The sequence below is a fragment of the Camelina sativa genome, chromosome 16, assembly GCF_000633955.1.
Source record: "Camelina sativa cultivar DH55 chromosome 16, Cs, whole genome shotgun sequence".
Lineage (NCBI taxonomy): Eukaryota > Viridiplantae > Streptophyta > Magnoliopsida > Brassicales > Brassicaceae > Camelina > Camelina sativa.
This window is the reverse complement of record NC_025700.1, coordinates 23,419,891-23,435,163: the sequence shown is the minus strand read 5'-3', so window position 1 is coordinate 23,435,163 and position 15,273 is coordinate 23,419,891. Positions and strand designations below refer to the sequence as shown.

Below are 15,273 nucleotides of genomic sequence, written 5' to 3'. Positions count from 1 at the left end.
TTTAATAACATTATCACTGAAGGTTTTTTTTTTGGTTTAGATGTTTTTAATGATTAAATCTTTTAGAAAACCTTGCAAAAATTTACTATGGTTATTTTCTTGAAATATGATAGCTTTTATAGATTGATTCTAAGGATTTTATTGGTTTAGGAAATCATATAATCCTCTATTATATTACAATTTTTTTAGTAGAAAATAAGATTTTATAACTCAAGGAACTTTCTTGGCCATAACAATTTTAGCCAAAAATCAGTGTATATGGAAATAGATCTTTGTCCCAAAAAAAAAAAAATGGAAAAAGATCATGATAAGTTGGTAACACGTTAAAGACTGGTTCTTGTGAGTCCTCGGCTTGCTTTTAAATAGATTAACCAAATGCCACATTAACATAACAACAATTATCTTAAAGAGAAGTTTAGAAGAAAAGTATAAAACGTGAAAGCATGAAGATGATGACACCTTCACTTGTATCCCTTGTTATACTGATCATATTTGCCTCAGGTATTATAAATTTTATGTATTCCTGTTCAAGTGTCATGTTTCTTTTATTCAATTGATATATTTTTAATTTCTTTGATATATTCTTTTAAAATTAGAAGTACACAAAAATTAAAATCTTCTATTGCTAATAAAGACGGTACGGAAAAGTGAAAAAAAAAAATCTCTTATTGACATTTCTAATAACGTTGTCATGACATCGGATGAAAAATAAAAGGGATAATTGCATTTTATATACTTTTATTTGGCATTGAATGCAATAGTAGACCCTATATTCGATATTTGAGAAACATAATCATTAAGGGTACTGAAATTACAGTTGACTCCCTTACGACCAAACAAAAAACACAAGCCGAAATGACAGATGTAATCTGGAGGAATTCTGCAATAGATTTATTTAAGGTAGATTACAAATTGAGTATATGTGAAGACATAACGGTAGATCTACTCTTTAATTATAATTTAAATTTTAATTAAAAATTTTATAAAAAATAATTTGATAAACCTATTGACCAAATATTAACCACATAGACTTCTTGCATTGTAATAAAATAAATTTACCTATAAACGATTCAAATTAAGGGAGGAAAGACTGATTATGTTAAAATTAAAATTTACCACTTTGACTGTTATTTAAGCTTACAAATTCAGGTTGTTGAAGCATTAAGAGCTTCAAATTTGGTTGTTCATGGTTGTTGAAAAATTGATGGCGGTGGTACAACCGTAAATAAAAGAAGAAGATGAGGATATGGATGTAATAAACATTTTCGCAAAAAAATTCAAATAAATCATAAATAATGACATTTTTGTGAATACAATGAGTGGACAAGGATTTAATAGAGAGAAAGTGGCAAATGTTGGAGAAAGAAAAAAAGGGGTCTAACATTGCAATTGACTCAAGTTTGTAGTCTATTTTTGCAAGTGTCCCAAAATAAAAAGATATTATTATGAGATTTCTTTTTGTTAAATGGTTATTCTTACAATACTTATTATGCTTAATTAAATATATATCTACAAATTTTATGAGTAAATTAGGTATATGATAAGGTATACATCTATATTCTTATTTTAAAGTTAAATAAAAAAAGGTATACATTGCTCTAGTTGTTGAGCAGACCAGAGCAAGTATCTGCGTCGATAACCTAGGCCACTGCAACGATTGTGACCAAAGATGTAAGGCCAAACACGGTGCATCGGGTATAAGCAGATGTGACGGTCCGGTTGGAATGTCGTTGTGCACTTGCAGTTACGAGTGTCCAAAGTTTTGCAGGATTGGGCTTGGCAATTGCGGTGAAAGTTGTAATGACCAATGTTGTGATGCAAAATGCGCACAAAGTTACAATAGTGGACATGGAATTTGTGACACCCATAATGAAATTAGTCTGTGCCAATGCAAGTACCCTTGTAGCGATCCTAAAACAAGACTATAAAATTTGTAAAACCATTAGATGTCTGTTGTAATATGGTGATAAGTTTTTTTTTGTTCCACGAAACTGTGAAAGTACTCATCCAATAACCAAATGTACATGGGGACACTATAAATTTTCACTTCTTTACGTTCCTGATTTACTTTTTTTTTTTTAATGTGAAATTTATATATAGTGAGAACAAACGCAGTACAGATCGTTCAGTAACACTGGAGGTAGAGGTTATTAGTTTTTAAAAACTGCCAAACGAAACCAAACTGATGGATGAAACAGAGTTAGGAGTTCTGTTTGTATGGGTGCCAAGCTTCGATGTCTCCAACTGTTTCAGCAATGAGATACATTCAGTAATTTCGTTGTCAATCGATCTAACCAAAACATATGATGTGGTTTGTTGTGATCTTGATGGTGATTTTTTTTAATATGAATTTGAATTTCATTAAATAATGAGAGAGTTTGTAAAATATACAAAAGCTAAACCAAGAGCTAATTTCTTGCCAAATTTAAAAAAAAAAAAAAATAAGTGTTGTGATAAAAAATAATAATCATAAGAGCTAATGCAACAAAGAACTGATGATAATTTGTTTATTCATAGGTGAGCCAATTTGGCATTAGGCCATCTATTGCTTGCGGCTTGTGTGACTTCCTTGCCAGATCTGTGTCTCTGATTTGCCTGTCCAATTTCCTAATTATGTATTATTTGCGCGGTTGAGGAAATGTTTGAGTGGATCCTGTTAATCTTTCAAACCATATCACATATTTTTTTTTGTCAAACAACTTGCATTCATTACTCAAAAAAGAGAAGGTTCATACAAGCACAGCTTAGAAAACAAGAAAAAAGGGCATTCTCCAATACCACAACAACAAAGAAACAAAGCAAAGATAAGTATAGTCGACAAAAGGTTTTTGAGAGTTTTGAGTCAGAACCTTGAAAGAATTGGTACATGTGAGATCAGGATTAACGACAAACTCTTCCATGAAACAAATCAATGGATGAGAGGTAGCCACTATCATAAGACGCATTGGCATTAGAGAAGGGGTCAATACTGAGTTTCTCACCGGTTTGAGAAGATCTACACGAAGTGGAAGCTTGACACGATTTTGAGCAAAGTTTGGAGATCTTTGACAATTGAGGATGTTTAGTGGAGTTGCCGTAGGGTGTAAAGTGATCTTGGATAGACCAAACCTGAATACACCACTCAGACAACTTGGGTTCTGGATCCAAATACCATAGACACTCAAGCGATAGGATTCAAAGATCAGGGCCAAATGGGTTACTATTATCAGGGTTCTCAGGGGGAGCGACTGACGCCAAAGCAACAATGATGAATTACTTCTCAGATGGAAACCATAGAGACCGTAATCAAGATCACACCATTGATTAAATGTTGACGTCAACAAAAGATGTAAGTAAGCGTACCATTGTATAAACTTTTTCGTGTATAATGTTAGATCGAGCATGATTAAGATCAATGATCACGGGATGTGGAGGCAGATCACATATATGGTGGCTTGGGCATATAATTTTAGCCATAATGGCTGGAAGAGGTGTCTGAGGCACCAAGCCATGTGGAAACAACAGTCCATATGGGTGGAAGAGAATGTAAGACACAAAGGTGAATTGGTCTTTGACTCAAACAATGACACAAGCCCAACACTGAAGCCCACTGAGCAGAAGAAGAAGACAAACATGCCCATTGAACAGAAGAAGATGACAAACAACACACCTTTGTTGAAGCAGAGTATCAATGGCACCGGCGTTCGTGAATCTTCACCTGATGATGACTCATCTAAGATAGTTGGAGGATAAGATATCTTCTCACTATTCTAGACTGTTCCAAAATTGTAGTCTATAAAAGACAAATGTACAGGACCGTTTGTAATGGTCGAAAGTAAGAGTTTTATCAAATCAATCCAAAGTTATCTTCTCAGGGAGAGAGACCAGTTTGTCAGATATGTGAACGTATCGGCCATACAGCTATCAAGTGCTACAACCGGTTCGACAACAACTACCAGAGTGAAGTTTCAGCTCAAGCTTTCTCCTCTCCGCGTGTATCTGATGACAATGGGAGAGAATGGCACCCTGACTCTGTAGCTACAGCACACGTCACTTCCTCCACCGCTGGTCTCCAGGAAGCTAAAACTTATGAAGGTAATGATATTTTGATGGTAGGAGATGAAGCTTATCTTCCCATCACACATGTTGGTTCCACCACCATCTCCTCTGCTAAAGGTACCTTTCCTCTTCATGAAGTGTTAGTATGTCGTGGTATGAAAAAGTCTCTCTTGTCTGTGTCCAAGTTGTGTGTTGATTACCCTTGTAGTGTGACTTTTTGTCGAACCGGTTGTAGCACTTGATAGCTATGTGGCCGATACGTCCACAGATCTGACAAACTGGTCTCTCTCCCTGAGATGAAGAGTAGGACTGATGTTGTGGAAAACCTCGACCTCTTGATGAGTAACCACTTCTGCCTTTGTTCTGACCGAAACGACCTCTCCGCGATTGTTTGGTTGGTACTGCGGAGCACACGGGTTCTTTTTCTCAGTGTTAAAGGCGAGGTGTGGAGATGGTGAGGAAGTATCCTCATACGACTGCAACATGCTGTCAAAGCCTTGGACCTCTGCAATCACATCGTTGAACATTGGAGCTGGGAGCTTGCTTAAAGAACTTAGGATAACTGTCGTGATGGGATCGTAATCTCTTCCCAGTCCATTGAGAAAACCAAAGATTTTCATGGATTCATCAACAGGTTTCCCAATGGAACTCAAGGAGTCACAAATCGCCTTAAACTCACGGCAATAGGTTGGTAGCGTCTTGTCTCTCTTGGACAGGAGCTGCAGACTTCGACGGAGGGAGAACTCTCTGGCAACACTGCTTTTGTTGAAGTTCTCTGCGAGAGACAACAAGATCTCACGTGAAGTTTTGAGATTGTGAACGTGACCAAGGACTTCTTCAGACAAAGTACCGAACAACCAAGAATGAACAAGCTGATCGGTACAGAACCACGACTCATACTGAGGGTTTGGGACTTCATTGGAGACTTCACCATTGACGACGAGGCGAGTCTGAGCAGGTGCATTGACGGCACCATTGACAAAACCGATGAGTTTTTGACTTGACAACAGAGATTAAAACTGTGTCTTCCACAAGAGGTAGTTTGAGTCAGTCAGCTTCAAAGTGACAGAGCTAGTTACATGAACATTGTCTGGGAAAGGAAATGTGGCGGTCATTGTTTCACCTGTTAAGGTTTACTAAGCTCTGATACCATGAACGAAAGAAGAAAACTTTGGACTGATTTGATAAAACTCTTACTTTCGACCATTACAAACGGTCCTGTACATTTGTCTTTTATAGACTACAATTTTGGAACAGTCTAGAATTGTGAGAAAATATCTTATCCTCCAGCTGTCTTGGATGAGTCATCATCAGGTGAAGATTCACAAACGTCGGTGCCATTGATACTCTGCTTCAACGAAGGTGTGTTGTTTGTCTTCTTCTTCTGTTCAGTGGGCTTGTTTGTCTTCTTCTTCTGTTCAGTGGGCTTCAGTGTTGGGCATGTGTCATTGTTTGAGTCCAAGACCAATTCACCTTTGTGTCTTACAGAGAAAAGCTATGTACCCCAGCCTCTCTTAATGGCAAGGCTCCAAAGGTCTTCACTTACCTCACATTTACAAATAAGATGATCTCTATCTTCGTCAAAGTTTCCACATAACCAAACATGAAGGCTGAACTTGCAGTCTCCAATTAAAAAATCTCGATTTTGAATACCACATTTTTATCTATTTAACAGTATTATCTTTAAAGACTTTTTTTTTTGGTTTATAAGTCAATAAGAAAATTAAAAATATTAATTAAATCTTTCAAAAAATCTTGCAAAAATATAGTATGGGATAATTTTGTTCTTAATTTTTAAATATTATAGCTTTTGTGGATTGATGCTAAACATTTTTTAGTTATCTCGATGGAATTGAGTTTTTTTTAGACTTTCAATTATTGGGATGATCGAACCTTTATCCGGGCCGAATTAATTAATGGGCCAACATGTATAGGCTCTGATACCATGTTAAATTCGAGCTTTACGGGCTTTCAGCTCAAAACCAATTGACAATTAGTGAAGAGATCCTAACCCTTTATATATCACTTGATAATTTCTCTAACTATCCATATAGGACGTATATTATACTAACAACCCTCCCCATGTTAAGGTATGACCATCTGAAGCGTGAGCATATGTGGGAACAACATTTACGGAGTGACCCAACAATAAAGTGGCTCTGATACCATATAAAAATTATAGAAGGGGTTTGAGAAAAAAATCTTTATTATTGTGTTATATTCTTAATCAATGGTACATGGTTCATATAATACCAATATGGTGTATATTAAGTGACATCAATAAAGCTGAACATCGACTGTTGGTCCATACACGAATACGATGTTCTTACATAACATTGTTTATATAGGAAAAAAAGATTTTATAACTCACAAACATAACATTGTTTAAATAGGAAAAAAAAGATTTTATAACTCAGAAATATGTTTATAAGGAAAAATATCATACGACCACATTAAATGCTGCTTTTTGTGAGTCCTCAGCTTGCTTTTAAATAGACTACAACGAAATGCCACAATAACACAAAAAAAGAAACAATTATCTTAAAGAAAAATTTAGAAGAAGACTAGAATACGTGAAAGCATGGAGAGGACACCTACACTTGCATCCCTTGTTAGCCTACTTATCATATTTGCCTCAGGTATTTTAATTTTTTATTTACACCTTTCAAGTGTCTGTTTCTTTTATTCATTTGATAAATTCTTTTACAATTATAAATTCACAGTAATTAAAATGTTCAATTGCTAATTTTGCATGGAAAAGTGAAGAAACAAAAAAACTCTTCTTAACATTTCTAAAACACCATAGATGAATTTACGTTGTCATGACATCGGATGAAAAATGAAAATATGTTATTATGATATTTTTTATTAAATGATTACTACTTAAAATACTTATTAAAAAAAATTATCTACTAATTTTCACGACATAAAAGCATGGATTCAGAGTGAATTAGATATATGATAAGATATATATTCTTATTTTACAATTATATTTAATATGGTATACACAATGATCTAGTTGTTGAACAGACAAGAGCAGATAAATGCAACGAGAGGCTAGGCCCTTGCGACGGTTGTGACCAAAGATGTAAGGCCAGATACGGGGGATCGTGTGAAAGCAAATGTGACGGTATCGTTGGAATGTTGTCGTGCACGTGCATTTACCAGTGCCACCCCCGAAAGGTTTGCAATGCTGGGCTTGGCAATTGCGGTATGAGCTGTAATAGTCAATGTTGTAATGCAAAATGCGCACAAAGATACAGTGGTGGAGGTGGATTTTGTAACAACGTTGCTGGCTTTAGTGTGTGCCAATGCTCGTACCCTTGCTGAAAACAAGACTACAAATTTTGTAAAACCATAAGATGTTTTTTTTTTTTTGTAACCGTAACATCAATAATATGGTAATAAATTTCTTTCGTAAAACAATAGTTTTAGTTCCATATAAGTACTCATCCAATACTCATGTGAACATGGTATGAAATTATATGATACAGGGTAAATTTGCACTTCTCGAATGTTCACTTTAGTTAATTAGGTTTTTCATTAGTTTTTTTTTTCAATATATTTGAGCGTAACTTTGGTTTAGAAATTTGCAAAAGTGTCTAGAAATTAGTAGATGACAAACTTCATAAAGAGACACTTGTAAATTTTGTCATCTGCTCTGTCTCTTAATAGTTGACACTTGACTACAAAGTATCTAGAAATTAGTAGGTAGCGATTGTGGTGGAGAGATGATTTACGATGACACCGCGAGTGAGCTTCATCCTTGCTAGATTCTGAATGATAGGTACAACAATCAAAATACATATATTTTGTGCTTAACGAACAGAATAGATTAACAACGAGTAGAACAAACGGATTTTTAAAAATATCAACTCTTGTATAGATGGAATGTAATTTTGTAAATGTAATTAACATTGTAAATTTTGTAGTTAGTTACATTAAAATTTTACATTCTTTAATCATAAATATATAAACTAATCAACGCATATAATCATTTTTTGTATGAATGTAAAATTTATTTAAACAAAACCTTGTTATATATGCATAATGCATCCTTGTTGTTAGAGTAGTTTGAAATTTAAAACAGAATATGTTTGAAAAATATTATAAAAGAGGGTTTCGTGTCTTGATTCAAACCATAGCCGTAAGCCGTCTTCAAGCTTTAGCGGGTATGTGACTCGTATTGAAAGATGAATGATTAGCTGGTTTAGTTCTGGTTTAGATTGGTTGATGTATTTGGTTTAGTTTGCTTTTACGATCGAATATTAATTGTTTTTTTTTTGCAGAACCTCAACGAGTATCTCATGGATGTGGATGCTTTAGCTTTGTATCCGTATATTAAAAACCAACATTTCATGGTTTTTTTATTTTTATTTTTATCAACACCAGTATTGCATGGTTTATACTTTAATTTATTCAATAAAAGCTGGGGCATTATTATCTGAGGAAATTAATACATTACACTGTTAAAAGACAATGTATATATTTATGAATATATAATTAAGTAATATCTCCGGCACAATTTCTAAGTAGAGCATTTCCTTTTTTTTTTTTTTTTTTTTTTNAGAACATTTCTTCAGGACAACAGATTCAATAGGAATCTTATCAACCGGAAAAGCACAATGAACCGGAGCTCCTCTCTCCGGCAACAAACTACACGGTTTGGGCGTCACCTTACTTGAAACCCCGGAGATGTTAGTACAATTCCACAACAACTTCTTTGGTTTCGGAGCCAAAGCAATGTTTATATTCGACATACATATCTTTGTGAAAGGATCGTTCTTCAACCCATCTAGCCTTGCGGGTTGCGTGACATTATCTGCGGTCATGTCACTGTAGTTAATGTTTGTAATTTGGGGCATAGCCTTGGGATCAAACCCTGAAACGGGGTGTTGGTTATATGCACCGCTCATCCAGAAAACGTATTGCATGGTTTTCATGGTAAACTTTCGGGCGAAAATATCCTTAACGTAACCACCACGACCAACTGCGGTTTTGATTCGGATAGCGGATTGTGTCTGGAGTAATGTAATGTCTTCGATTCTAACATCTTTGATTCCACCGGACATTTCGCTTCCGAGTGCTATTCCAGCGCTGTCGGGAGAGATGCATGTGAGCCGTCTGATCGACAGTTGTTGAGTTGGCTTGCCGACTTTGATACCAAACTGATCCCAACCGCTCTTCACGGCGATGCAATCGTCTCCGGAGACTACGTAACAGTCTTCTATTAATGTGTTGGTGCATGAATCTAATAACGAAGAAAATAGACAATGCCACGTGAATATATGAAGTCACGTCGAATACAAAGATTATAATCTTATAACATGAAAACAGAAACGCAAACACAAACGAACATATACTATTCAATATATATGCGACGTGGGATATATGGACTTACCCGGGTTGATTCCATCGGTATTAGGAGAATCGATAGGAGCAAGAATGGTAACGCCTTTGACAATAACATTGTTACAATACACGGGATGAATGTTCCACGAAGGCGAATCAATGATTGTGATGTCTGAGATCTGAACGTTTTTAGAGGATATGATTTCGATTGTGTAAGGTCTCGTGATCGACTTAAATCCACCACTACGGTACTTCACCCACCAGTATTTCCCTTGCCCGTTGATCGTTCCGTTGTTACCTAACCAAACAAATTCGATCAATTCTTTTTTACGAAAATAAAAAAACAAAGATCTTATAGAGCCTTGACTCTTGGTCGTTAACGATTCTTTATTAGATGATATATTCGTTCATAATTTTTGTTATAGCTTTGATATGTCCTTGTATTCATTTTTTGGTTAATCTTACCGGTAATAACAACATCAGTTAGGTTTGTGCCAGAGATTAAACTAGCATATGTTGGCCCTGCTGCATCTCTTCCTTGTCCGTACGATGGCAAAGGTGCAACAACTGGGTACTCAGATTCATCCTTTTTATTTAAACCAAAAGATTAAAAAAAAAAACGTGTAAATAAATGACTAATTCCTTACACAAAATATTTTATCCAAATTTACTTTTGTATAATACAAGATGGAAACCATACCTGAGAAGCAAGAATAGTTGCACCTTTTTTGATGAACAAAGTAAAATGGCTTGTGAGGTTAAAACTTCCCGTTAGCCATTTCCCTGGTGGAACAATGAGTTGCACTCCGCCGTCGGCCGCCTTTGGAGCAAGCTTGGTTATGGCTTCTTTAAACGCTTTCGTGTTCGACGTCTTTCCATCACCAACTGCTCCAAATTCTGTTAAAACTGCGCTATGTTTTCGACAATTCAACGCCATATATTTAACATTTGCCTTTCCTTGTATGCCTAGATCCCGAGATTCCATCATCGAAAAACTACTAATAGCCAAAACTACTAATATACAAAAACTTGTTTGAATCATCTGTTGTTGAGAGAAAAAAAAAAAGTATATCATTTATTAGTTTTTTAATTCAAAATTACAATTTAAACTCACTGAAAACATAAGTTTAGAAGGATGTCATAGTTTAAAATCGTGTTACCTTTAGAGTTGAAGATTTCATAGAGAACTCCATTTTGATTCTTCTGACTTGTTTTTGTTGTAGTTTTGGTTGGTCTGAAAACAAAGTAATTTATAGAAGAACAATATAGAGAAAAACATGCTTAAACTTTTATCTAAATCTAAGCATTGAATTGAATTACCAAAATAAGTAAAGCCAAAAAAAGGTGAGATCATGTACCAATCTTTTTTCTTTAAATTTCTGTTATCAGAATCCATTTTAAATAAATGTAGATAAAGACAAACATTCCCCATTTTGGTAGAAAATAGTCCAACTTCTGAAGTAGATCTCAAATTAGGTATAGTTGACTGAAGAAAATCTGTAGTGCCACAGACATATCCGGAGCTTCCTATAAGACTTATCAGCTTTACACATTTATAGATTGTAGTCTTAGGAATTATATGTGCTAAACATACAACAACACCTCTATAAATTAATAATGTTGAAATCATAACATTTTATTAATTTATAGTGATATTAGATAAATTAATATTTATTAATTTATAGTACTATAAACTAATAGTTCTTAATTTATAGATATATTTTAATTGTTTAAATTTTTAAAAATTATTAATTGAGATAATTTTCTAGATAAGATTAGATTTTAGGATGTTATAATTTTAAAGTTTTGGACTTGAATCTGTAATATTAATTATGTATGGTAAACCAATAATTTTTAATACATTAATTAGAAAAATTAATAGTGATATTAGTTTATCTATAAAATAATATTTATTAATTTATAGTATAAACTAATTGGTATTAATTTGTAGATATAACTTAATTGTTTAAATTCTTAAAAATTATTAATTGAGACAATTTTCTAAATAAGATTACATTTTAGGATGTTATAAGTTAAAGTTTTGGACTTGAATTTTTAATATTAATTATGTATACCAATAATTTTATTACATTAGCAAAATTAATATTAATATTAAAATAGCACATTAACAAAAAAATTAAAATAAAAACTTGAGGAAACAGAAAATAAAGCACCAGAAAATATTAATCGATAGTTGTAACATCCTTTATTTTTAAGTGAAAGCCACATCAAAGTTATGCAAATGAATGATCTAACATTGATTTGGCCCAAAAGTATCATCATCAGCAGCAATAATCTGAGATTGATTTGTAAACCTTCTTGTTGTCCTCTGGCAATCTGAAACCCTAAAAGCTGCTTGCTTTCTTCTTCGGATCAAACTTCCGACACAAGAAAGATTACCATGTATCGCAAAATGATATCAGTTCTTATAGGAACAAAACCCATCTCAGGTTCCGAAAAGGTTTGAAGCCACCTGAAAAAGAAATGGTTCAATTGAAAAGTATGCAAGAGTTTTGGTTAAGCTCTATAATTCCAAAATTCACAAGTCGAATCCATCAACAAAAATCGAAATGTGGCTCTTTTTAAGGTCATTGGGTTTGCAACCTTCACATGATGTGGCATGATCTTGATATCATAAGGAACGTGAAGCCAAGCTTCAGGTCGGTATAACAGAAAATTCTCAGGTTTACTGGTGTAAACGTCTGCGTATTGGTGGATGTGATAGGAGAATGCTGATTCTTGACCAGTGTCTGTGACAAATGTAGCTCCGAACGATCTGTTAAACATTTGTTTCATTGTGTCTCGTGCTCTCTGTCTTGCATTGTTCAGCTCATCCAAAAGAGATTGGCATGCTTCGCTTCTATGAGTGTCTGATACAGTCGCGTGAAATCTACCGAGTAACTCTTGGATAATATGGAATTTTGCCTGAGTTTAAGCCAAAAAGTTGGTCTAATTAGACTTAGTAACATACGAAAGTATCTATATTTCTCCATGTCTTCTAAGTACTTATGGTTTATGTCCTCGATCACGTTACAGGAATGTATATGAATACTATAAGCAGAAAGCCATTCTTGTGAAGTTAAAGACGAAGCTGTGACTATACCTGCTCAAACCGGTAGCTATCACCATTTTGTATCTGTATCTCTCGCTGAACCAAAAAACATCACAAAGAGAAGAACTCAGTGTAGAAGATTGGGTTTTAAATGATGTACAAACGTTTTTGAGAATACAATCAGATGAAAGGCTACATATCATGTATGGTAAACTAACCTCGAGCTCATGAATTATCGCAGCAGTTCGCCAACCAGCTTTTGAAGGCCCTCTTAGATCACTAAATAAGTGATCTCCGAAATAAATAACCTATGAACAGAACATGTTATATAGTCTTGTCTTTAAAATGCAATCAAAAGCATGAAGTTACAAAATGGAAGATATCATCTTGTGGTAAAGAGTACCTCAGGGCCATGCCACTTTGTGATTTGAAGGAAGGATTTTAGACAGCCATGGTAGTAAACTTTCTTCGGGTCAAATGCATCCACTTTTGTAAACGCCAAATTATCCCTCTCAGAATCGTAACAACTACAAGGATTAATAGCAATAAAAGCGTCAAGCAATCAATTCCGCAAGACAGACAAACTTATAAGTTACAAAAGAACATGGCGTTTCTGAATAAGGAAAATTAACCGGAAAGGGTGCTCAGATGTGTAAAATTCTGGTTTGTTTGCTTTAGCAATCACAACATCAAAGAGCTCTCGCCAGGAATCTCTGAGGCCAAAAGAGTCCTAACGAAAAATAAGCACACAAATAAAGGTCATGAACCACTAAGAACATTATGGACAACTACATAAAATCGAATGAGTGTTGAGTATAATTTGTCCCTAGTGATACTAAAACGGGAACACAGAAAAGTTTTAAATGGCTATTCAATTCTGTGAATCACCTCCATCAGATAGCGCATTCCACCATCAACAAAATGATACGGAGAGTTGGTCAGCAAAAAAAGCTTCTTTCCTTTATCTTTCAGCATTCTAAGGAAACGTAGAAGCTGACCCTGAGAAGTAAATCGCTGTTCAGTGTTATAACAATTAAAAGTAATATCACTTTACATTTTTAGCCATTTAAGGAATTAAAGAAATTTCACTTGCATTTTTTAGCAAATATCTGTTAGGATCAGCAAGAATCCCTCTATGAACCAATCCACTTCTATGGACATGTTGAATAGCACGATTGACATCATTGTAGATGTTAGAGGCATCAAACTCAAGTTTGGCGTCAACAAAATATTGAACCATGTCTGCAATTAGACAGGCCTGGAAAAAAAAGGTAAAAAAAAATGTTGCAGTCAAACAAATCAGATATGACAAAATCATGGTTCCTCTCTACGAAAGCAACTTATTGACTTATTAAAATCACCTCGCTGAAACAGAAGAAATCCATCAATCCCACCAGACCTCTCGCTTGATCACGACCAATGTGTCGTGTTCCATACATACTCTCTATTTCCTTCCTACTAAGCTGCACAATTATAAATATGCGAATGGCTCAGAAACCATCCATCCCACAGCAACAGTTTCAACAAAAGAGACGATCAAAATACCTTACGACGACCGAAATAACACCCGTCTGGCTCAATAGAACCAAAGAAATCCAATTTCATGAGGCAACCTTTTTGTTTATCATAGTACAAACCTCGGATGGGAAAAGTCGGATCATACTTGAACTGGAAGCAAGCATCAGGATATCTAAACTGCAAGAACAAAGAACAAGTAATTCTGAAAACAATACTCAAAAAAAAAAAAAAACAGTTTGGGTTAAAAGAAACTGCCATAAGAATAAGAGATTCTACTACCTCATTAACCATATGCTGCTTGGCAAGATCATAGATCAAGCTCTGCAAGTGAGATGAGTAGTGTGCCAAAGTGTAATCATAATCAAATCCATAAACTTGTATATTATCCAATCTCAGATTCTTATTAACATATATCCCTGCACAAGCATCATCATCATCCAAAACCAATCAGTAAGAAAGAACACAACACCAAACTAATGTATAAATGAATAGCTCAGCTCAGCTCACCTTGAGGATTCATCTTAGGCATACTATTAATTGCTTCAGGGATATTAAGAAACCTCTGTTTCGCCAGCTCGAATTCGCGCCGGATCTTCGTGATCTCCTCATCTAAAGTAGAACATTCCGGCAAAGCGACGGCATATTTCGCTTCGAGATTGGCTAACGCCGCCTCCGACTCCGACGAAGTAACGGTGGCGAATCCTCGGAAACTTGTTAGAAATCCTGAGGAAGATTCAAACGATCTTAATTCTTCGGAACTGTCACCATTTTCGGATTTGATTTCAGATCATAAGAAGAGAAACTCACCATTTCGGATTTGATCTGTAGCAAATGATCCTCTCTGCAATTACAACGAACTCGATGATCATCGATGGCGAATGAGGTGATAAAATTAGTAGTAAATGGAAATGTTTGGGGAGAGAGAGAGAGATTTACAGTGAGCGATGCTCCGAGAGGAAGAAGACGGCGAGACGAAGTCATTAAAGTCAGCTTTTCATGAAAGGAGATGTTATCTTTTTTTTTTTCCTGAGAGTGGACTTTGAGATTTTGGTTTTGAGGGGAGAAGAAGCTGATGACGTCATTGTTATATCAGTGGATAAAGATAATGGCGGTTAGGGTTTATCGTCGACGGCATCGGCCAGCGAGATAAGTCCGGGAAGAGCAGATTTTTCGGATGATTTATTAGTATTGGGCCTTGGTGGTTTATGTAACTTTGTGTCTCTTGATTTTGGGCCCAATTATATATCCATCTAGGTGATGACTGATGACTGATTTTGGGCCCAATTATTATTTATTAGAAATGTTTTTTTCAA

The 15,273-nt window shown here is 35.0% G+C and overlaps 4 protein-coding genes across 6 annotated transcripts in view; 2 read left to right on the top strand and 2 right to left on the bottom strand.

Moving 5' to 3' along the window:
* Positions 420-1,928, top strand: LOC104753954 (defensin-like protein 181). The gene is made up of 2 exons (XM_010476128.1): positions 420-501; positions 1,603-1,928. Exons 1-2 carry the CDS (start codon positions 444-446, stop codon positions 1,926-1,928), a joined length of 384 nt encoding a protein of 127 aa, XP_010474430.1. The 5' UTR covers positions 420-443.
* On the top strand, positions 6,578-7,368 carry LOC104752017 (defensin-like protein 181). Its single transcript, XM_010474081.1, has 2 exons — positions 6,578-6,677; positions 7,058-7,368. Exons 1-2 carry the CDS (start codon positions 6,620-6,622, stop codon positions 7,366-7,368), a joined length of 369 nt encoding a protein of 122 aa, XP_010472383.1. The 5' UTR covers positions 6,578-6,619.
* LOC104752016 (probable polygalacturonase) lies at positions 8,433-10,634 on the bottom strand. Its single transcript, XM_010474080.1, has 5 exons — positions 10,551-10,634; positions 10,091-10,432; positions 9,856-9,976; positions 9,440-9,688; positions 8,433-9,289 (listed from the first exon to the last, which is right to left on the bottom strand). The coding sequence occupies exons 1-5, from the start codon at positions 10,581-10,583 to the stop codon at positions 8,508-8,510; spliced, it is 1,527 nt and encodes a 508-aa protein (XP_010472382.1). The 5' UTR covers positions 10,584-10,634; the 3' UTR covers positions 8,433-8,507.
* Positions 11,557-15,273, bottom strand: part of LOC104752015 (5'-nucleotidase domain-containing protein DDB_G0275467-like) — a 5,174-nt gene continuing 1,457 nt past the window's right edge. Inside the window, exons 1-14 of one of the 3 annotated variants that reach the window (XM_010474078.2) lie at positions 14,897-15,086; positions 14,768-14,801; positions 14,468-14,683; positions 14,240-14,376; positions 13,988-14,137; positions 13,804-13,905; positions 13,536-13,700; positions 13,331-13,441; positions 13,075-13,172; positions 12,846-12,969; positions 12,661-12,750; positions 12,494-12,538; positions 11,995-12,315; positions 11,557-11,863 (exon numbers count right to left, since the gene is read on the bottom strand). In XM_010474078.2, the coding sequence (XP_010472380.1) occupies positions 11,837-11,863; positions 11,995-12,315; positions 12,494-12,538; positions 12,661-12,750; positions 12,846-12,969; positions 13,075-13,172; positions 13,331-13,441; positions 13,536-13,700; positions 13,804-13,905; positions 13,988-14,137; positions 14,240-14,376; positions 14,468-14,683; positions 14,768-14,801; positions 14,897-14,941 (1,665 nt within the window). In that variant the 5' untranslated portion in view covers positions 14,942-15,086 and the 3' untranslated portion in view covers positions 11,557-11,836. Of the gene's footprint in view, positions 11,864-11,994; positions 12,316-12,493; positions 12,539-12,660; positions 12,751-12,845; positions 12,970-13,074; positions 13,173-13,330; positions 13,442-13,535; positions 13,701-13,803; positions 13,906-13,987; positions 14,377-14,467; positions 14,684-14,767; positions 14,802-14,896; positions 15,087-15,273 lie in introns of those variants that run through there. The other 2 variants (XM_019237537.1, XM_010474077.2) reach the window with 2 other exon arrangements.